The sequence below is a fragment of the Diabrotica undecimpunctata genome, chromosome 7, assembly GCF_040954645.1.
Source record: "Diabrotica undecimpunctata isolate CICGRU chromosome 7, icDiaUnde3, whole genome shotgun sequence".
In the NCBI taxonomy this organism is placed as follows: Eukaryota; Metazoa; Arthropoda; class Insecta; order Coleoptera; family Chrysomelidae; genus Diabrotica; species Diabrotica undecimpunctata.
The window spans coordinates 58,293,268-58,317,247 of NC_092809.1; the positions used below are offsets into that span (position 1 = coordinate 58,293,268).

The 23,980-nt window shown below is 31.9% G+C and overlaps 1 protein-coding gene across 1 annotated transcript; it reads left to right on the forward strand.

The window, feature by feature from the left end:
• Window positions 1-1,815: 1,815 nt before the first annotated feature.
• Window positions 1,816-23,980, forward strand: LOC140445381 (TBC1 domain family member 13). Its single transcript, XM_072537361.1, has 8 exons — window positions 1,816-2,089; window positions 2,144-2,217; window positions 2,274-2,399; window positions 3,108-3,409; window positions 11,735-11,933; window positions 22,510-22,711; window positions 23,417-23,539; window positions 23,748-23,980. The coding sequence occupies exons 1-8, from the start codon at window positions 2,073-2,075 to the stop codon at window positions 23,893-23,895; spliced, it is 1,191 nt and encodes a 396-aa protein (XP_072393462.1). The 5' UTR covers window positions 1,816-2,072; the 3' UTR covers window positions 23,896-23,980.

A 23,980-nucleotide genomic window follows, 5' to 3' on the forward strand; every position in this document is an offset into this window, starting at 1 on the left:
ACAGGTGGATTGAATAAAAGAATATGGAGAAATAAAAATATTGGGAAAGAAATAAAAGGCAGAATTTACAAAACAGTCATCAGACCAAGAATGACATAAGCGGCAGAAACACGACCTGACACAGAGAAGACAAAAAGGATGTTAAAAACAGCAGAGATGAAAACACTTGGTGGTAAGACACTATGGAACAGTGCTAGAAGTACAGATATACGACGTAAATGCAAGGTGGAGAACATTAAGGACTTGGTAAGAAATAGAAGAGTAGAATAAAATGATCATATAAGCCGAATGAGAACAAATAGAATAGTAACGACGGCAAGGGACGGTTCCCCAATAGGAAGACGATCAGTAGGAAGACCACGAAAACGATGGAATGACAATTTACTGGAGGCACATTGAAAAACAGACAGAGTAGTTCAAAGAAAAAGAAGAAGAAGTAATTTTAAATTGTAGTAAAAATGCTTTATATTTTAATCTTGAAATAGAAAATGATATAATGCAAATAATTTCAACTAAAAGCCCATGTTGCTATAAAATCAGAATGTTGATTCTATTGCTAAAGCCGCAATACCTCTTCAACTGAAATGTTATCAGATGAAAAAATTTGGAAATCGTTTGAAAACTTGTTAGCAAACTTTTGTCGACCACTCAACAACACAATACGTTTCTATACAACCACAAACCACATAATTCCAAATTGCAGATGGTTTAAGAAATTAAAACTGCCCGTAAATATAAAACAACCTTATTAAGTTTGAGATTTAGTCACGCTTCTTATCCTACTCATCTTGCAAAAATCAAAATCTACAATTCAGACTAATGTGAAATATGTCAAGAACAAGATCTTAACCAATTTTTTTTAAGTATTCCAATGATTAAATTTATAGATAATGCAAACGTGTGTTTGTAATCAATCTTAACTAATCTCGTTAATCTTTGTTTTAACCGAATTGTTATTTAGTTACCTTCTTTCGTAATGGGCCTGATGGGCCCCTGGACGAGAAGCGAGTATTCCTGTCGTTCCTATTATTTTCTATTTTTGTTTGATTCAATTATTATGATTTCTATGAGGTTTTTCGACTCAAATAGATTTGAGTCGAAAAGTACTTTTTGCGCGTTTATTACTATTATTCAAGAAAAAGTTGTTAAAAGATAAAAGAAGCAGTCTTTTTCAATCTTGGACGACGAGACAATGGACATATTCCCAGTTGAGCAATTATCATTGTGAATTAAATATATTGATTTTACTGGAAATAAAAGTACCTACAAAAATATTTTGCAGTATTTATTCCTATGTATGAGTAAACTGGCGAAAACATTGCAAAATCCATTTTAGAATATACTACTACGAAACTTGGATTGGATATGAATGATTGTGTGAGATAAGGATATGATGGTGCCTCTAACATGAGTGGCAATTATAAAGGTAACCAAACCAAAATACATGACAACTTGTACCCTTTTGTAATTTACGTTTATTGCCTTATTATTTATTATTTTTAATTATTCTTTAGTAATCCTACGGAATATTGACGTCGATTATTCAAACAATGTTTTAGACATAACTGCAAAAAAGTAGAAAAATCAAGTTATAACCAAAGAATATAGACGCATATGCGCCTATATTCTTTGTATATTCAGTTGGTCGGAACATTGTCAGATAATTTAACAATTTTAAATATGGTTTTAATCCATCTACTAACTCAGTACTTATTATACTGGGTCATTATCTATTTGTACTGCTGGTTATCTAACTAGTAGGAAAAATAAAATTTTACGCTTATTGAGAACGTAATTATACCTAATTTTACTAATAACAATTTAGCTTAAAAAACAATTATATTGTTATTTACCTGTAGTTGATAGTTAAAACATTCTTTATCGAGTAACAATGCTATAACAGTGAATTTTATATAAAAATATGTGGCTTGGATATGATATGTGACGTGTTCAGATTAATTTTAAAGAAGAAGTTTATGGTTTTGTTTGTTAAATTTGATTAAAAGTTATCAAATTGATAGTCCGCCCAATGAAAATAGAAAGGACTTTCTACCCCAAGAAGTGTCAAAATTATGGCATATAAAGCAAGGTAAATAATTTGTACCGGCGAAAGTATGCAATTATAAAATTACTTTACTTTTAGATTAAAAGAATTCGATGATATTCTTCAACAAAATGTGATAGATATAGAAGCATTAAAGACACTATCATTCCATGGTATGTTCTCTGAGTGATCCCGTTTTATATAAATTATTTACCTCAATATGTTCCAGGTATACCTGACGATCAAGGAAAAAGACCCTTGTGTTGGAAACTGCTGTTAAACTATTTGCCACCAGAACAAAGCAACTGGGAATCATGTCTTCAAGAAAAAAGAGATCTCTACAAGCAATTCATAAGTACTGAAATATTTATATCTACTTATTTCTGAATTATTATTTAGACCTTTACAATTTCTGACAAAGTTTATCAAAATAGTGAGCAAATTGAAAGAATTGTCAATATAAACCAGAGTTTGAATTTCTTTTGGGTGTCTTCTATTTGTCTTCTTTTGGCCAGCCTCAATATGAAAGCTTCCAAAAGATAAGGATAGATTTACTTCTTTCATTGTTTGGTTCTTCAAAGGAATAAAATAATTAGTTACTTTGATGATGGGCCATATTGCCCAAATATATTACTTTCTTCTGCATATAATTTAAAATAATGAAGATTATACTTTTTAAAATATTTTTAAATAGTATATCTTACTTTTTGATTTACAGGAGAATTAGGACTTTACAATATCTTGTTCTTCTTCTTCTCATAGCACTACAACCCTGGGTGGGTTTTGGCTGACTTTACAATATGTGTGGAGATATTTGAAGATTGTAACAAAAACACACAATTACTTATAGATTTAGAATATGTCACATTTAATATCTCTTTTCTCAATCTGTATATTAAATAAATATACAGATCTGTTTTTGTAAAATCCACACCATCACATTGAACCTTTTTTGGCATTGAATTTTATGGGCTTCAATTTATTATTACTAATATTAATTCATGTTTTGATCTATTTGAATTGCTAAATCGTTGTTTTTCTATTTTTTAATTCTTTGTTACAGAGGAAATGATAGTCATGCCAGGAGGAAAAGAAATAAATGGGGATGTAACCTTAGGAGACCACCCATTGAACATAAATCCTGATAGCGAATGGCAAACATTTTTTAAAGACAATGAAGTGTTGCTCCAAATAGATAAAGATGTTAGAAGACTGTGCCCTGATATATCATTCTTTCAACAGCCAACTGAATATCCTTGTAAAGAAATAGTCAATATGAATGATGTCAAAAGACTGCATACAAGAGTACAAAGAAGTGTTCTCAAATGTGCCAATGTTGAAAGAAAAGGCCTAGGAATTACAAAGGTATTACAAATTTATGAGGAGGTGAGGTTCAAAACATAATGAAAGGTCATTTCTTTAAGTTATAAAGGACTCATGCTAATAATATCGGCAGGACTTACTTAAAAATTATTCAAAAATTTTAGATAACTTTTTACAAATTGTAATAATCTCTGTGGTCCATAGTCTTTACACTTCCTTAATTGAATCATTTTGAATTGCATTCAAACCTGGTCACTGACAAACTTTTCAAAACACTTGAGTTTGTGGGCAGTTGACCTAACAAGTTCAGATTAATTATATTGATGAATATCCTGAAAATTCAACAAAATCTTAACTTAGTTTTGCATTATTCAAATCATGAATGTGTTGCTTGTGTGAGTCCATTTCAAAAGGTAAAAGAAATAATAAGTTAGACTTACTCACAATCAATTTAATTTAACTAATCGGACGACTGGTTTCGCTTTCTATAATATGCAAAGCATCTTCAGGTCACGATACAAAGTTAAAATGCTGAAAATAATAATCCCATATTAGGGTGTTGTCTAATAAAGATAAAACAAAGGTAGGTGATATAAATTATATAAATTACAGTAATTATGCCAATATTACATGTCTGTGGTTTTATAAATGAATAAAATGTTTAAGCAGACAAGGTAAGACCCACAAATTGGTAAAATAGTCTATTAAACTGTAATGAATTAATAAATACACAAATAAATAAAACATGACTTACATGCCGGTACTCTATTAATTGATGGTTGAAAGAACATGGTTCAAACTATCTTGTATTGTTGATTGGAGAACTCAGGTCAACTATTGTAATTGTTTAACAGTAAACGGGGAAGTTCTTGAGGAGACAGATTTTATCCAATGAAGTAGAGATAGGTGAAATGTAATTGTTTGTTTGATAAAAGTAATGTTCTATACCATTAAGTTCTTTAAAGTTATTTATATTTATTCTGGAGATATATTTATGAAATGTGTTATTTATTGAGATTTTTATGTTTTGTTTTGGAAGGTGACAGTTGTAAGACAATGAATATGAATGGATATACAAATTGTGTGGGTGTGCAATTATAACAGCGTGTAGTTATCAAATTTCTTTGATAAAGTTGTTGCAATATGTGGCAAATTGTTGTAAAGTCCAAAAAATTAATGTTAAAATCAAATTAAGACACTTTTATATGCACAGAAACACACAGAAAACACTTGAAAAACGGGGGACGAAACAGACATTTAATTTAAAAGGGGGAGGATTTTAAAAGAACTACATTTCTTACTTGGACATAAAAAACTCATTGTCTCCAAATAAGAAATGTAGTTCTTTTAAAATCCTCCCCCTTTTAAATTAAATGTCTGTTTCGTCCCCCGTTTTTTAAGTGTTTTCTGTGTGTTTCTGTGTATATAAAAGTGTCTTAATTTGATTTTAACATTAATTTTTTGGACTTTACAACAATTTGCCACATATTGCAACAACTTTATCAAAGAAATTTGATAACTACAAGCTGTTATAATTGCACACCCACACAATTTGTATATCCATTCTTATTCATTGTCTTACAACTGTCACCTTCCAAAACAAAACATAAAAATCTCAATAAATAACACATTTCATAAATATATCTCCAGAATAAATATAAATAACTTTAAAGAACTTAATGGTATAGAACATTACTTTCATCAAACAAACAATTACATTTCACCTATCTCTACTTCATTGGATAAAATCTGTCTCCTCAAGAACTTCCCCGTTTACTGTTAAACAATTACAATAGTTGACCTGAGTTCTCCAATCAACAATACAAGATAGTTTGAACCATGTTCTTTCAACCATCAATTAATAGGGTACCGGCATGTAAGTAATGTTTTATTTATTTGTTTATTTATTAATTCATTACAGTTTAATAGACTATTTTACCAATTTGTGGGTCTTACCTTGTCTGCTTAAACATTTTATTCATTTATAAAACAACAGACATGTAATATTGGCATAATTACTGTAATTTATATAATTTATATCACCTACCTTTGTTTTATCTTTATTAGACAACACCCTAATATGGGATTATTATTTTCAGCATTTTAACTTTGTATCGTGACCTGAAGATGCTTTGCATATTATAGAAAGCGAAACCGGTCGTCCGATTAGTTAAATTAAATTGATTGTGAGTAAGTCTAACTTATTATTTCTTTTACCTTCTTAACTTAGTTATTTATATTTACAGTACTAGTGACATTTTGATGAGCTGAAATGTCCTCATCTTATGCTTCTCTTAAGAGTGTTCTACACTATCACACTATTAGACTTTTTATCTTATATCATATGTGTTACAAATGATAACATCACTATGTTATAATTTGTAACACAGTGATCAGATACATTGTATAAAACTCAATCTTACAATATTCTAAAATGGGCTAATCTCTTCTAATTTGAAATGGACAAAGAGTACTAAGTTCGAATATCACATTATTTTATGGTTCTGTTCCATGAAAATATAAATGTCACTTATAAAAATGCTAAATATACAATTACACACCCTGAGCAAAGGCTATGTGGGTCAAATTAGAAAAAAATATATAATACAAACACTAATATAATTACTTTGACGCATCAAAAATTTTGAATAGGAAGATGAGGTTTAACTTTGCAAACAATTTAGATCATATCATTATTGATATTTATTTAACAGAGAGACAACTATCTTATTTATACAAAAAAGAAGAAAAAATGTGATGTCAGTGTGAGGGGGTTATAAAATGGTTCTCATAAATTAGATTTTTTAATTTTTATTTAAAGGCATTGATGTTCATTGCCTTCACTATGTCCAGGATAAGGTTGTAGTACTTTATTCCTTCTACCACAATGCTTCATTATCCTGCAGCTGTGTTTATTGCTGAAGCTCTAAAGTAGAATCTATTTCTTACATTATAGGTGAACTGGATGATTGGTAGTTGTTTTCATATTAGAGTGAAATTTCTACATTTGACACTGGTGTAGGAACATACAAACTTGGTATACATATATTGATTGAATCTCCATAATCTTATTGGGTAGATATATTTCTTTAGTTGGAAAAAGTCTTGGTAGTCTAAAGATTTTTTATAGCTGTATTTTGAAGCACGCAAAGAGCATGAAGATGGTTATATTGTGTGGCTTTTCTCCAAATTAGAGTTATATCGGTGACATGGCTATGTATTAAACTGTAATATATATTTTCCTACATTTAATTTCTACATAATTTGCTGCTCTTTCAAGAACCCCTATTGCAGGTGAGATTTTTTTTGCATAAATGTTATATGTGAGACTCGCAAGTAAGTCTGTGGTCAATGTAAGTCACAGATATTAATACATTCCACTTTTTGTAAGGGCCTTGATTCAAGTATTATCGTTAATTGTTGCTACTCTTTTCTCCTTGTTATCACCATATAACTTGATTTATCTGTATTAACACTCTCGTCGCCAATGATATTTTAAATTTTTTCATCATGCGCCAAAACTATATTATTTTATTAACATGAAACGCTGTAAGTGTACATTAATGTTACACATTTGTCAATACAAAGTGCACATTAATGTTACACTAGGCGGCGAGAGTGTTAAGGGTAAGTTTATAATGATATAACCATCCCTTCACCATCTGTAAGTCAAATTCAAGATCATTTTTTGTCTCGTTCGGGCTTTTGCTCAAGTATGCAATGCAGGTATCATCAGCATACATTTGTAGTGTACCTCTTAATTGCAAAGTTGAAATTGAATTAACATAAATAAGAAATAAAGTTGGTCCAACTATCGACCCTTGAGGAACTCCACACTCAATATTGAGCAATTGATTATTCACCCTGTTAACAAATGTAAGTTGTGTTCTTCCTGATAGGTAATCATTAAACCATTTTAACACCATGCCTCTTATCCCTTAAGTTTCCATTATAGACAATAACAGGGTGTGATCAACTGTATTAAAGGCTTTATTCAAATCAAGCGATACAAATATACAAGATTGGACTTTATCAACTTTATCAATAATATTTGTTATAAGATCAGCTGTTGCTGTTGTTGTGCTGCTACCCTGTCTAAATATTAGCCTTTATATAAGAAATTTTCATTGTCTAAATGGTACATGATTCTATTATTTACACATGTTTACAGAATCTTAACTAAGGCTGGTAAAAGTGAAATAAGTCGATAAGTACTGGACAATGAGGAGTCACCTTCTTTATATACTGGAACAACTTTTGCCATTTTTAGGGCACTGGGAACACTTCCTGTAGTGAATGTTAAATTTACTGGAGTACTTAAAATAGTTGATATCTCACTCTTGAACTCTTTAATAGTATCTACTGATAACTTGCCTAGTCCACATGCAGTTTTGGTCTTCAGTTTATTATATCTTTAATTTCCTCCTTTGTTGTAAAGCTCCAAGAAAATATGTTGTTTATTAATGGTGGTCCTGGTGGAACATATCCAGAGCGTTGAATGGCCTGAGCAAGTTCTGAACCAACTGTAGCAAAGTAGTTATTGAGCTTGTTAGAAATGATGTTAGGATCATCAATATCTAAATTGTCTGTTATAAGTTTGGAAATAGTTGTTGATTTTTTTTTTGTTAGCTTCTTATTTTGTATTATGGTGTTTAGTATACTCCAAATTTTTTTTGGATCATTTTCAGCAGCTTTTATCTCCATTTGACAAGATTCTCTTTTTATCTGTTCAATCTTTTTTGTTTGTTGTGTCTTATTATTCTGTTATTCGAGGGATATTTTAGAAATCAAGTACAAATTGGCAACATTGCTTAGCGAATGATGCAATAATAATGCAAATTGCCTCCACTGCAATTGGACACTTGAAGAGTCAGCACATTGTTTGATTGTATAGTCCAAGCGGATTTTTTAGAATTTATTTAATATAAGCGAGAAATTTATGAAGACATTTCAAAAATTAAAGTTAAATATTGACACAAAGAGTTAGATATTTCAGCATGTGTTCACTACGAGATATCTCATAAAAATTTAAATAATTTAAAACTAATCATCTGCTGGCTTTGGTCATGTCTTTTGGTGACAGATTTGAGTAATGTCTCGCTACACGTCTATGTGGCTTCTTCTGGAGCGGGGTAGACTGTTGATCGCAATAATCAAGTACTTAATTGACCAAGAGGCAGAAACTAACAGACGTTAGAGATTCATGCACAGTAACTCAATTACTCAACGTATCTAGAAGTACAACATGAATTCTCTGAACCCACTCTGCAATGGCCCTTATATAGCTGTTCATTCGTTTGGATCACCGGCTCTTATTGCGTTCGTTCGGATGATGGGGATTGCTGATGTCGCTCCTTACATCTATTTTTGAGTTTTGCCAAGGTAGCCCTCTTCTCTATTTATATTCTCGGAATGCCTTCGGGTTTCTACCGTTTCACAAATTTTTCTGGAATAAAAGTGGATATTTTTGTAAAGAACAGATATTTTTCAAACAATATGGAAAACTAGATCTTATGCACTTTTGACCCTCTTGGTTTCGAGTTTTCACGGTTCGGCCATTGTCACTGACATATTTATATGTGGCTACAAGAGCAAGGAACGAAATATACACCACAAGAAGAAAAGAAGCGGCGTTGGACAGCTAGCAGAAATTGGTAAACTTTTCTGGGTGATTAACCATTATCATGTTTTCCTAAGTGTAAACTTTAATTTTTTTTTTTAATTGTATTCACATCATTTTTTATGCACAATTTGTCGACTTTCGCAACCAAAAAACATCACAATGTTATTCTAATAATATCTTGGTTAACCACGTCACTTCCTGTTTCCTTAATAGCAAATGTCTAATGTTGGCAGATGACTTGAAATTTTGGAAAGTTATAGACAGTTTAAAAGATCAAGCCTTGCTACAAGATGACTTAGGCAGACTACAAAATTGGTGCAATCAGAACAAACTCCACTTAAATGTAAACAAATGTTGTTTTATAAGTTTTTCTTGTAAAGTCAATAGAATTGGAACAAGCTATACTATTAATAATCAGCCACTGAATTATGGTTCTTGTATTTGGGATTTCTGTGACCACATAAACTCTATTTCAATAAAGGCATCTAAACTTCTTGGTTTCGTTACTAGGAATTGCAAGTATTTCTCCATTAATTCAACAAGATTAGTGTATTGTTGCTTAGTTAGAACTATTTTGGAATACTGTTCATTTATTTGGACTCCCTATTTTCAGAACAGTATTGATACCATAAAAAGAGTCCAGCATAAATTTTTGAGATATTGTGCTTACCACGTCCACACTTCTATTGAAAATCATGATTATTTCCGTGTCGAACAACAATTATCTTTACTCTCACTCAAGAACCGTCGTGACATGTTAGGAGCTATATTTATATATAAGATGATACATGGATTTATTGATTGTCCAAACCTGTTAAGGCAGATTATCTTTAATGTTCCCCATTAAGCTCTATGGTACCACAATGTTTTCAATATTCCCTTTCACAGAACAATCTACGGTATTCACAACCCATTGGATAGATACATGGGGCTATTAAATGATCGCGATTTTGATATTTTCAATATAACTTTAACTCAGTTAAAAAGATCTATTGCTTTGTGATATATATTGAGATTGTTGAATTTTGTTCTTGTTCTTGTTATACTTTGTTTTTTTTAGTATGTAAGATTTTTAGTCTCGTTTTTTTTTTAAACTTTTTAATATTGATTTTATATTATAAGTAATATCAAGTTTTGAATCCTAACTGTGATATTGTATATTGTAATTAAAACTGTTAATGGGGTTATCCCGTGTATTAAATAAATAAAAACAACAGTTATTGTTATTAAAAGTTGTTTTGAACCTTACCTCCAAAGGTGTATTTTGACAAGTGTTTTCTGCATTTTAATAACAATCTCTCATACAGCCTGTACATTCACCATGGATATGTTTTAGTAGCAGGTAAAGAAATAAACTTTAACTGTAAGCATGAAAATAATCGATTTGTAAGGCATGTTTAAATATCTTTACGACAATTTGCATAGTATGCATCTTACATTTGCTTTTTTGATAATGTAGAAGTATTAAAAATATTTTGTCGCGCTTTATTGCTGAATTATTGCAGTGTAATGTTTTAATCTTGCATCTACACAGCAGTATATGTGCAAATATTTTTATGTTCATAACCAGTCAATAAATGGTGGCTGCAAAGTTATAATGTGTTATCATACTACTCAATTGGTCAACCTGAGAGCAAAAGAACGAAGCTTATAAAGCAACTCCCCAAAAAACTTAACTCTCTAGATCGGCAATGTTGTCACATTAATTTTAATTCTCTAAAGTATGCAATATTCTTCTGTGAAGCTATTGTTGAAATCTCAGGAATTAACAAAGAAAATGTCTGTCAGATTTTGCATGAATCGCTATCTGCTGAAGGCAGAAAGTTTGCGCATAATTTATCCCAAAACTTTTTAATTTAGAGGAAAAGGGAAACGAGAAGGATTTGACCACTCCGCCGTAGGCAACGTACCTCGCCCTCCGTTCCTTTTTGTTTTCTATCTTATTTCTTTGAGGTACTCAAGAAGCAGACTTGCAGCACTGAAAACGTCGTATAGAGCGTTGTAGCCATCGTCAAGGAGAGTGCATTGAACGGGATAAACTTTGTAATGTAATTTTGTTGTAGTCCGATAATTTAATTGACATGTCCTAAATAAAGTTACCAATTATTATAGTCATTTGTAGAATATTACACGGCAGTTCTTATCACATTTTGTTCAGCTTTATGAGATATCTTAAAAAGCAATCACCGGTAAAGAGCCGGTAAACATTTCGAAGAGACACTTGAACAGTTAAAATTTAAATTTTTTTTCCTATTTCTTTGCTTTTATTCTGGTGTTCTGTGTAAGATGACTTATTTCAATGAATGTTCTTTATTTGTACTTTATTATAAGCCGGCACTTATATCCAGTTCGGCACTAAAGCACTATTCAACGCTTATTTCGATAGCACGTATTTTCGATTGAAAGTTAAAACGGATATCATCAAACAGTTTTTTTCACAACCTACAAGTACCCTATAGAATTCATATCCTTTCGTATCTTATAACCATAAATTTACCACGCAGGCCTACACGCCCTTTAAAAACGTGCGTATTTGAAATAAACGACAGTAAAGGTGAGTCTTACTTTGTAAATTCTCAGACTTTTTGTAAGAATTATAACAGTAAGGAGCAAGTATCTAGATCTGAATGCTGCTTGTTCAATTACTTAGCGAACTTAAAATGACATGCCTAAAAACCAAAAGTAACACATAGTGATTACCTTTATTATAATATAGTAAATACAGTTAATGTCATGCTTTTCAGATCGCGCTATTATCTAAAAAAGCTAATGAAGACTACGCTCCCATGACAGAAGGCAAAGAGGCTCACTGGGAAGTTGTAGAAAGGATATTATTTTTATACGCCAAACTAAACCCCGGCCAAGGTTATGTTCAAGGAATGAACGAAATTGTAGGACCGATATATTTTTCATTTGCTTTGGACAGCGACATATCATTTAGAGGTTTGTTAAAATCTTTATACAATTTAATCCATTTTTTATTTAACGAAAAATGCCGCGGTAATTAGAGATTATTAGTGACTATTTAAAACTGATACAATATTCATAGATTTAAAACAATTCGTCAGCTTTTCTGCAGGGTAGATTTCAGCTAGCACTGGAACGAGTTTTTAGGAAAAACATAACAAATCGTCGTTGATGATATTTTTGAGAGTCCAATAATAAATGGATGGTGCTTAAGACAGTGTGGCATAGTTTGCACCACGAGGTTCAATTTCAAAATAGGTAGAAAGTGTTAGCATGGCGCCGTAGACTCTAGTCTGCATTTGAAAAAAATATTAAAAAAGACAGTGACAATATTCACACCATAAGAGATAACGAGTTAGCAGATATTGATGATAGTCATTCCAGGAGGAGATGGAAGAGAGATGACAGAAATTCTTATCTCTCTACTATTATTCAAGCCAAGGAATTTTGTGATACTATAACTATCAGATATTAAAAGAAGGTTTTTGTTAACAGGACATTTGGAAATAGCAAAATTATGTTCGATGGAAAATTTTGAAACATACAGCTCAAATTTTCCAACATTGGTATTGGAATCAGCAATTGGCAATTGTCCCATTTTAAACAATAACAAATTAAAGACTGAATTGGAAATTTTAGAAGATCCGATTTTAAAGAACTTTCCGGAGCATTCTACTTACTTAAATTTTTAATTGAAAGTAATTTGCAGGCAGATTTTTCTGAAATAATTTTAAGCCTTCAAGTACTTGTTACAATGCCAATGACAATCGCAGAAACAGAACGATGTTTCTCTATATTGAAACGTATCAAATCTTTCCTTAGAAGTACTATATGCCGGGATTGACTAACTGCACTCGCAATGTTGTCAATTTAAAAAAAATGGTACATGAAATTCGAAATTTTAATGAATTGGATATTGAAGAATTTATCTCAGACTTGACTTTCAATACAAAACTTGCATGTAAAATTTAAAAAACTAAATTATAATTTTAAGTAAATAAAATACATTATTTATTGTAATTTCTTAATAAGGTCCTTTGATTTTTACAGTTTGACAACACACAAAGTTTTACCTACTGAAATAGGGCTCAAACAGAGGCCTACAGTGTTATATTTTATATCTTATATAATATTATGTGTGCACCCCCAATACTTTACACCACGCGCTGGTCCTGCATACGATACTAAGATACCAACAAAATGAGAATGGTAATGCTCGATTTCCTGATGCACACAAAATTATACGTCATCTTAGGCGTTTTAATTAGTAATCTTTTATAACATCCGCTTGATAGCCACAGCTTCTTAGTATCAGCTTTTTACGGGATTTCCCAATATTGTACACATGCAAAGGGCTAGCAGACCAGCATTGGAATATGGAACGGTTTGATAAATAATTAAAACGGTTCTGTTAGTAAAATAGATGTAATTGCATTAAATGTCAATATTCCTTTTTAATTTTTTGGGTATTAAATAATTTAAAATTATTTTATATTTTTTTACTAAAAAGTTTTTGTGGGTAAAATCGCTTTACTTATTTAATATTTATATTATCACAGCATTACATCATCATTGCACTAATTACTTAGTAAACAAAAAATATTTACAAAACCCCAATAATCATATCGTTCCGTAAAAAGTAGATTAAAGATAATATTTTTCGAAATATGACGATATCATGCATCATTTAGTTTCTCATTATTTTTATTAAGTAAATAAATGGGGCCAAATTAAATGCTCTTAATGCCCATTAGCTGTAATTGTGATTACTGAACTAAAATATATTTATTAATAATAAATAAAATTTATTTTTCTAATAGAAGTATAAAACTCTGGGCATCCTATATTGTAGAACAGTGCCTTAAGAGCACTTACAACAATTATAAATTATTTGTATGATATGCCAAAAAACATTTTACGTGGAGTCCTTTGCCGCATTTGGAACGTCTGGTGGTGGTTTTTTCTGGAGCAATGTGCCCAGCGTGTTTATTTATTTTGTGCTATTACCAAATGATCAAACCTTATATCTAAACCTTCTGTAGATGACTTATTACCTCTCGAATGTGTCCTAGTTTTTTTGTTTTGTAAAACGCCGTCTACACTCTCTATCGTTCTTCAGACGAAGTGTCGAAGTGAAGTTAATCGAAGCGAGGTTACTCCCTACATACTCGTGAAGTCGAGTAATGTAAAGTCCTTTTACCCTATGACGGCGGATGTGCAATTAAGATATGGTCAGTGGGACGTTAATATTTAATTCCGATCGCTTGAAAAGTAAAAATATTTAATTTCCTGTATTTTATGTTCAGTAATAATATTGGATTTTACTGTATCAAAGGCAAATAAAATGAATATAATATGTATATACAGGTTAAAAGAAGTGGGACGGAATATTTCTAATACTCGAAATTATTTGTCGACATCAAATGTTCATCATGTCTCTATAAGTCTCTATTTTGCATAGAGTGAAAATTATACGAATGGTTTTGCATGCAGTAAAATTGGTAAATACTTGCCAAGTTGCTGGTATGTCCAAATTTGAATAAAATACTTCCAAGACTTTACTTTCTGCAGACACTGTAAATATAACCTTGAAACAAATTGGCACTAAATCGCTTCCAAGTTCTCAGTAAAACAAAAGGTTTAAACACGTGTAGTCCAGTACTTAATACCAAAGCTATTGAGAGTATGCAGTGTCCAGTAATTAGACCGAAGCTAATTTATCGTTTAACTAAAACACACCACAAAGTCCGAATTGAATTCCCGAAACACTTTTTTGTTATTTCTTTTTAGCAAACGATTTGTCCTATTCACTGTCTGATATTTAGCTATCAGAGTCGTCACTATCTGAATTGTCTATCCGAATAACTAGAGGTCGGACCTCATCTATAACTCGCTCGGTTTGAAAAGACTGAACGATTATGTCTTCCGTATGTCTAATACAATTTTGCCATTGTTCTGCCTTTATTTGTTCTAGCGATTATTTCCATAAACTAAGAACACTAGCGTCATCTGTTGTTTTGGATGCAAGTTTATCATAAAAATTTTTGGCTATACCCCAAACTAACTCAATTGCATTATAGTGGCAATGGTAGGGCGGAAGTCAAAGAACTTCATGGCCATATTTAAGAGCCATTTGGTCAGTAACAAATTTCTTTTGAATTTTGTGCTCTCCACACCTTTGAAGTAAATCGACTTATATGTCACCGTGATAAATTTTCTTTTCTGTCAACCACAACTTTATTTCTTCTTTTGTACAGCTGTTTAAAGGAAATCTCTCTTCTACTCTTAAGTGGTAGAGTGCATTATCCAACACTATTATGAATGGTCGCTCCAATTTTTTTAACAAATTTTCTTCAAACCTACTTCAAAAATATTTGCATACATATTTCCATGGTAATCACCTGTATTCTTTGTGGACGAAAAAATTAAACCAGCGTCAGGAATAAAACTCTCATCATTTCCAGCATGAAGTATAATGTATCGTTTACAATTACCGGAACGACTAGAAGAATAACATTTCGTGGTGCCCTCTTGCCAGGATGATTTTGACATATTTCCTATTTCAGTTGCTATCATCAAGTCCTCGTAGACACTTTGTCTCAGGACCAGCAACTTTATGTAGAGTCGTACGTTGCCATGTTATCAAATCCACTAGTAACTTTAAGATCTTAATATATAAGATCGAATAATCTAGACTTAATTTTAACCTACAACTTTTAACGGGTTTTTACCCGGATATTTAGTGGCTTTAAACATGTATACCTAGACACTGATGATGGAATATGGATTCCGAAAACGTTTTGTCTTTACGATATAGCCCGATTGGGTTTTTTAATTATATACCTTTTATAAAGGATTTTAATAAATTTTTTGTGATACATGGTATACAGCCAGCTACAGGAATTTAGTTTCCTTGTGGATATTTCCTTTAGCGAAAATGCAAGTTTCATCTAAAAATACAACTTGCCTCGGACTATCAGACGTTTTATTGTTCATGTATTTTCTTAAAAAATGCCACCGTTTTGAAACAACATTAGAGAGTTCACACAATACTTGCCTATCATTTGTCTTTTTATATCGAAAACCTAAATGTTTCAGCACTCTCCACAAACTTGTTAATCTAATATCACACAGTTCCTTGTCTTTTATTTTTTGTAACACAGCACTAACTGTTACATGTTCTTTGGCTTTATACATATTATATATAATATTTTTAATTGCAAGTTTAATTGACTGGTGCAAGTCTAAAGTTTTTGGATGTCGACGATTTCTCTTGCTTACATTATTTATTTCATCCTCACTCATGTTATTAATTCTTCGGAATGTCCTCTCTGAGATACCGCAAGCATCGCATGTGCATTTCTGAACTGCCATAACAGATGACAATTGACCCATATTATTTTTTTCCAAATTGAAATAACTTTCGACTTTCAGAACTAAACGTCGTTCTTCTGAAACACTCTACGTTTCGACTGTATTTTATTTTCTTCCAAATTACTCATTTTACTTTAAAGTACCGCTTCACTACGGTACTATAAAAAAATAGGTACTTATATACAACTACTACACCCTAAAAAGGACGAGGATTGTACAACAGACGAAACAATCGAACACAAATTATTTAAGAGCCAATGCTAAAAAGCATAAACACTGCATTGATTGTGATTGCAAAAACCGCTCGCATGTTTTAAACAAGATTTTTGCTGATTATTTATTTTGCTAAATTAATAAATAACACCAATACAACCCACGACCAACAATTAATGTTTAACGATAAACAGAAGTATAATATGATGACAAGTTTGAATTTGATCTACTTTGTCGATAACAGTGTCGTTAACAGAAAGATATTTTTAAATAGCATGAATCATTTTTCAATTATTGTGTGGATTTAAGAAATACATTACTAAACAAATTTTTAAAGTGTGTATAAAGGAGATTACAATTATTATGACACATGGTACTCCTTATTTTTCAAATAATATGTTCTTGTAAAGGCATAACTTTGATTATTGGGTAAACCTACATTATACGATACGTCAGAAGAAATTAAAAAATTAACATGTAATAAATTCACTGTTTAAATAAATATTCCGTACTCGTACTATTGCAATCAAATATTAAAACCAATAAACGATAACGTGTTGAGCAGTGCTGTTTGAAACAACAGTATCTAATAAAAAGTTATTAGCGTTTAATTGCAAAGCGGTCTTCTTAGGTGGAAAATACTTTAGTGTGAATCTTCCTATTCGAACTTCGGTCCCTTTGACACGGACGCGAAAAACCGACACATATCGGAAGTAGAACGAGGCGAAGCGAAGTCGCATGAAGTACCTGTCTACACTCTCGTACTCGCTGAACTTCGATCAACTTCACGAGTAGTATAGTGGCCGCTTTATAATCGCGTGGGGGCTACTCATCGTCTGAATTTTAATTGATCAAGGTGTGCAGCTGCCAGGTATTTTGCACAGTTAAATCAATACAGTATGCCATCACCGAAAAGTACCATGTCTTAGCCCTTACTGAAATTATATAAAAGTTTATATTTTGGAATGCAATTTTGAGATGATCAAACAATGGCCTGTGAAAGTGAGATAAAATATAGGTATTCAAAGTTATTTCTTGATATAGCTTCAGAAACCAATATGAAACTTCTCTTCACCATTCTTCAATGGTAACTTCAACATTCTCCACCTTGGAACTGGTACATATCCACTTAGTCATAATACTCCAATGAATGCTTTTATATCGCGTTTTTCCATTTTCAGATGATTATTATTTTGTCCTACATATTGATTTGGTCCAGACTATTAGGTCCAATATCATCAAAAAATAAAGATAAAATATTTAGAGGGTTTTGCAGCAGCATTTGTCCTTCCGCACTAACAAAACCTCCATTATCATCAACCAAATCTTCGGTTTCCCATTTATAAATCTTGTTTATGTTTACTGTTTTTCCTATCTTTGATGGTCTTTCATATTCTACGACTAACCTGATATCTTTATCATCTTCTATATTAAAGAATTCTGTATTTTGCTTGTATTTTATTTACGAAAATGTATTTCGGCAGGTGATCTAAGCTGTTAGGCAGGTAGGTTATTAGAGATAGTGCAAGCACTCCTGACCACGGCGCAGTAGACGAAATTTGGTATAGTCCCCACTTCCATGCGAAACGCACTGTACTAGGCACTGTATAATTCCACTTACAATATAACCTTTCTGCCTTTACGTGAATTTTGACTCCGCATTCACGCAGCTCCATGGTCAGGAGTGTTTGCACTATCTATAATATTAGTCGTGCCATCAATCACCAGAATCTTCATTAGCTTGATAATCCGTGGAACTTTCTGGCGGAAAAATATTTAATGACTCAACGTTCTCTTTCAATTGTTCCTCCTCATCCAGCATAGCCAGTGTATAATTTAGAGAGATACCCCTGAAAGTGTGTAAATATAAATCACATATATGCTAAATTATTGATACATTTTGTATTATTACATAACATGTAATTTACTGCAAAACAATTTATAGATATAGTACTCTTATGTGTCCTATATATAGGACACTCGATAAAAGAGGTTCGAAAATGTATCACAAATTATTTCTAAATTACTTTTGATCATATTTGCTAAATATACTTATTTTTGCGTTAAATTGCAGATCTCAAAATATTATTTAAAAAATTTTAAAAACAAAAATTTTGCATATCTTACGAAGCTGACACCATACTCAGCCATTACTACCTTACATCTCTGAAATTTTTCATGACTTCTACAAAAGTTTGCCTTGCGAAAGTGATGTACGTGACGTATATCCTGATTCTGTCGAAGATGAAGATGAATTGGAAGCAAATTAGTAATTTGTAATAAGAACTTTTATCTTTTTTTGCGAACCTTTAGTATTAAGTAGGGGAGAGTCACCCAAGTTGGGACAGTTTTTTTTTTATAACAAATACTTGAAAATCTATAGATATTAAAAAAAAGTTGAGGTAATAAAATGAAACTTTGTTCTAATTATTAACACATTTTAGATATAAACTAAATAAAAAATATGCTTCGTTTTTTGTTTTTTAAAAAAAAGTGTGAATGTCCCATTATGAGAAACCGGAATCCTAAGATGGTCCGTTGGGTTTCTCAAAAAGGGACATTACTCTATACAACTTCCACAAATAAAATAGAGATCATCCATTACTCCACAAGACTCATGAGCCCTATTTTGCAGTTGTACCAGTCTTCACTACTCTCTGCGTACTTCTTTCCACATACAATGCAGTTTGAATCATCTTTAGTTGAAGTGACGACTGTGATATTGCTAATATTTGCATTTCGAGCGCTGTGGTCCATAACTACAGTTCGTTTCACAGATTTAACCTTGTTAGTAGATTGTGGATTGCAACGTCTCTAATTCATTTTTATACGGCGATTCTGTGAGTATCGTGGATTTCAGAGAATGTCTAGAAGAAGTCTTACCTTTCTTTTTCTGTGCCTTTGGTAGCGGACTAATATCAGTCACTTTTACCTTGGATGTCGGAAATTGGATAGGAATGATTTGCCTTCTCTGTATCGGTCTGTTATCTTCGGAATCGCCATCTTTAGGTGGCCTTAAAACAGACTGTTTTGAGGTTGAAGGAATCGGATTATCATACATTTCAACTTGATTTACGCCTTCGGTATGAGCCATCATTACGGGTAATTTATTGACCTCTGATGTAGTATCATTGTCCACTGATTGTTGCGTCGTTTTAGAGGGAGCGAATTCGCAGTCTTGAAATACGTCTTCGTTAAAAGGCCAAATTCCGGTTACTCGGAATCCATTTGTCGCTATCTGTACAGATGACTTTGAGAATGCTTCTGCAACAGCCCCTGAGATTTGATATATTCCAAATGTACGACCACAATGATTTTTTAGCCATCTAGTAAGGTACAAATCATAATAACTCATAAATGATTTAAAATACAAAACATCTAGGGGTTGCATTTTATGCGTACAGTGTGGTGGCAGGCATAATAAAATAATACCATTCTCGCGACAGAAGTTTATAACGTCTAAACTTTTTGTATGTGAACAATGGCCGTCCAAAATAATAAGAATTTTGCACTCCTTCGAAGGTCTGGTTTGTTGTGCAAAATATTTTATGAATTTAAAAAAAACATCACGATCCATCCATCCTTTGTCCTGTGGAAATGCCGGACTACCGTTAGGTGCATTGTCCATCAGCTCTGGTTTTATTTTCTTTCTGGGAAATATAAAAGCAGGCGCAAGAAAATTGCCACTTGCACTCATAGCAGCTACTATAGTGACATTAACTCCTCTTTCGGCACTTGTTAAACCTCCCACTTGCTTTTTACCCCTCTGAGCAAGAACTTTAGATAATTTTTGGACGGTGGTCACTCCGGTCTCATCAATATTCCAGATTCTATCTGGAGTGAGGTGATGTTTATTATAAATACTTTCCAGGTTGTTGAAAAAACTTTGGACTGCATTCTTGTTGAATCCTGTAGCTCTAGCGTATGAGGTTGCTTCTGGTTTTCTCAGAGAAATATTTCTATGTCGACTCAAAAACCCATAAACCCACTTTTTAGAGGCCATTCGAGCATATTTATTAAAATTGTTAGCAATATTATTGGCTTGGGCAAAGTCAAATGCCAGACAACGAAGTTCTTTATAAGTGATTCCAAAAAATCGCTTTTCCATTTCAAGAATATGATCTTAAATTTCGTGTTCCTGTTCAACTGAGAATATTTGCCTAAACCGACCAAGATATTTGTCATTTTCGGTCACGATTTAATTTTTGTTTGTAACTCGTCTTTGAAGAGTACTTTTAGGAATATTATATCTGTCAGCAGCTTCTCGAAGCGATAGTTCGTTATTCCGAACTTTTTGTACAGCTAGAATCATATTTTGAACGGACCAGTTTCCACGATCAGTTTTTCTTTTGTAATAGGAATTTGGATTTCTATTTGGCATCTGTAAAAGAAAAATATATCAGTGCCACTTACGAGATATAGAATTCACTGAATAAAACATTTTTTAATGACACATTATCTTTACTTAGCTATAATCAAGGTTAGAATATTATGACCTCCTTGGGTATAATCTAATTACTGAACCCCTACTTATAAATGTTTTTAGAATGAATTACCGTTATATGTAAGAATTTATGAGTAATTAATGATTTAATTAGTTAAAAGTAGGCAGGTATAAGAAGAATATCTGTAGCCATATTTTAGTTCCTAAGATGGGACGTCCCGACTTAGGAAGTTTAACTTTGTCCCATCTTAAGAGATTTGCACCCATTTTGTAAAAATCTTAACCGATATTAAACAAAAGCTTTAGTGGCAAATAGTTTACAGTGAAATGCAATGACTATAAACTCTGTTATTGACTAATAACGTTAAGTTTCACAGATACTTACCATTAACGCTATATTCACTATAATGTTGTACGTAACTAAATTTAAAAAAATAAGTAAACATTAACAACTTGTTCTGACGAACGCTACCGGTATGCTAGCCTCGTGTCGTTTACGTGACAATATGACTGAATGGCGAGCTTTCATTCTTCCATTGCAGGTGTTGCCACTTGTTACAGATTTTCTAGAATTGCTAGTGTCCCTACTTGGGAACCGTCCCGTCTTAGGTAACTCTCCCCTATATAGCTAGGATATATGTTTTTGTGGTAGTGCAGGTTAATATAAATAAAATTAGTTTTATATAAATAAAATTGGTTTGTATTTTTGTAACAGTAGAGTAACACTCACGTCTACGGTCTTTTCTATTTTGGTTAATAAATCGATAAGTAGATTTATTTTATTGCGTCAATGGACATAAGTGTATTTATTTTCGAAAGTCATTGTTACATCAAATAAATAAAGTTGGTAATTGGAGGTGAAAATTTCGGCAATTAACATCTTCTTCCTACTTTATAAATAGGCAAAATGCCTGTTTTACTTCGGTTTTTAGCCTCAATTGACGTTGTCTGACCATCTTTTCCTCGGTCGTCCCAATGTTCTTCTTCCATTTGGCGATTTGTCTCTTGCTATTCGTACTATTCTATTTTCTGTCATTCTTTCGATGTGTTGATTCCATTCCACTTTTCTTCTTTTGGTCTACGCGTTTATTTCCTCTATACCACATCTCGCTCGTATTTCCTCACTTCTTACTCTGTCTCTTAGAGTTTGGATTGTTATTTTTCGCAAGACTTTCATTTCTGTTGTTTCCAGTAGTCTTTGTGTTTTCGCAATTAACATAATTTGTTAAACTCAAGTTTGAAAATTATCGCTACCTTAATCTCCATTTTTCTCAAAACTTTAATTTCTTGGCTTATAACCTTTTGCACAAACACTAACGATATGTTATAGAGTAGTGGTCCGTGTTAGAAATGTACAAACAGTAAAATCTAGGCTGGTGCGTACTGTTGCCGTTTCTGTCGTCGTTGTACTGTCTCCTATGGTCATTACAGCTGACATTAAATATCTTTATACATTTAATCCTTATAAACAATGTATTTTGATTTATTGTACCCACTTTTACACATACTCTTGTGTTGCAGAACACGCTGAAGCGGACTGTTTCTTCTGTTTTACCAATTTAATGTCTGAAATTAGAGACTTTTTTATAAAAAGTTTAGATGAATCTGATAAAGGTATCAATGGGATGATGAATAGACTATTAAATCAATTAAAGACTAGCGACCTAGATGTATGGCTCAAATTCCAGCAATTAGACTTAAAACCTCAATATTATAGCTTCAGGTAAGTACATACAAGTATTCAAAGTGGCAAATGGAACAAAAGCTAAAGAAAAAGTAGACCAGGAAAACGAATGTCTTGACTGCTAAATGATTAGGTACAAAAATTAAAGATTAGGAAAAAATATTTTTGGATATAGGATCTTTATAAACCTAGTTTGCATGTATTTATTATTCATTGTTTAATATTTTTATGCTACATTTTGTCCCAATTGCTTTATTATTTATTCTTTTAGCATATTGTGCATTCATCAACAATCTATATCTTATCATGGATATTTAATCATTATTCGATTTCTTTACTAATTTTCTTCTTTTCCAAAGCATGTTCGGCCACTGCTGGGCATAGATCTCTTTGATTTTTTTCCACTGTCTACTGTTAGCAATTCTCATCTATTGCTTGTCCACGATATGTTTGATTACTAATTTTATTGGTTTGTAATTAATAACCTTTTCGCACTTTCTTTTTTGAATGACAAGTCTTCGAGTATTCTATTTTCTTTTGCTCATATGAGTATATATATATATATATATATATATATATATATATATATATATATATATATATATATATATATATATCGGTTATTGTCATTCAGTCAGAAATGCAATATATAATCAGAAGTGTATCTTCAGTAAATCTGCATAAATTATAAATATTTGGCGACAATTTTTTTTCTTGTTAATGATTTCCGTTAATTATTTTTAGGTGGATCACACTATTGCTCTCTCAAGAATTTCCTCTGCCTGATGTACTTAGGATATGGGATTCATTATTCTCAGATAAAAAAAGATTTAATTTTTTAATCTTTGTCTGCTGTGCAATGATCGTGTAAGTTCTAACAAACTGGCTATATACATTAAAAAATAAGCTCAAAAACAGATTGGCCTATGATTGCCGCAAATATAAATCCCACCTATTTGTTTTTGAGTTTACCAAAACCTACATCTAGCTGATGAGAACCAAATAGTTCGAAATTGGAACATTGACTAATTGAACAGTTTTTTTTTTGTATTAAATACTAAATATTTATTTTTAGCATTCTGAGGAATCAATTATTAGAAGGCGATTTTCCGTCCAACCTGAAATTACTCCAAAACTTTCCACCTATGGACGTACAAATTATTCTATCAAGAGCTGTTGAATTATCGCAACAAAGATACTTTAAACTCAATACTCCACATTAAAAAGATATTACTCGTTTATCTAATCTCATTTTTTATATAAGTTTTCTATTAATTATAGAATTATAAATAAATTTATTCATATACA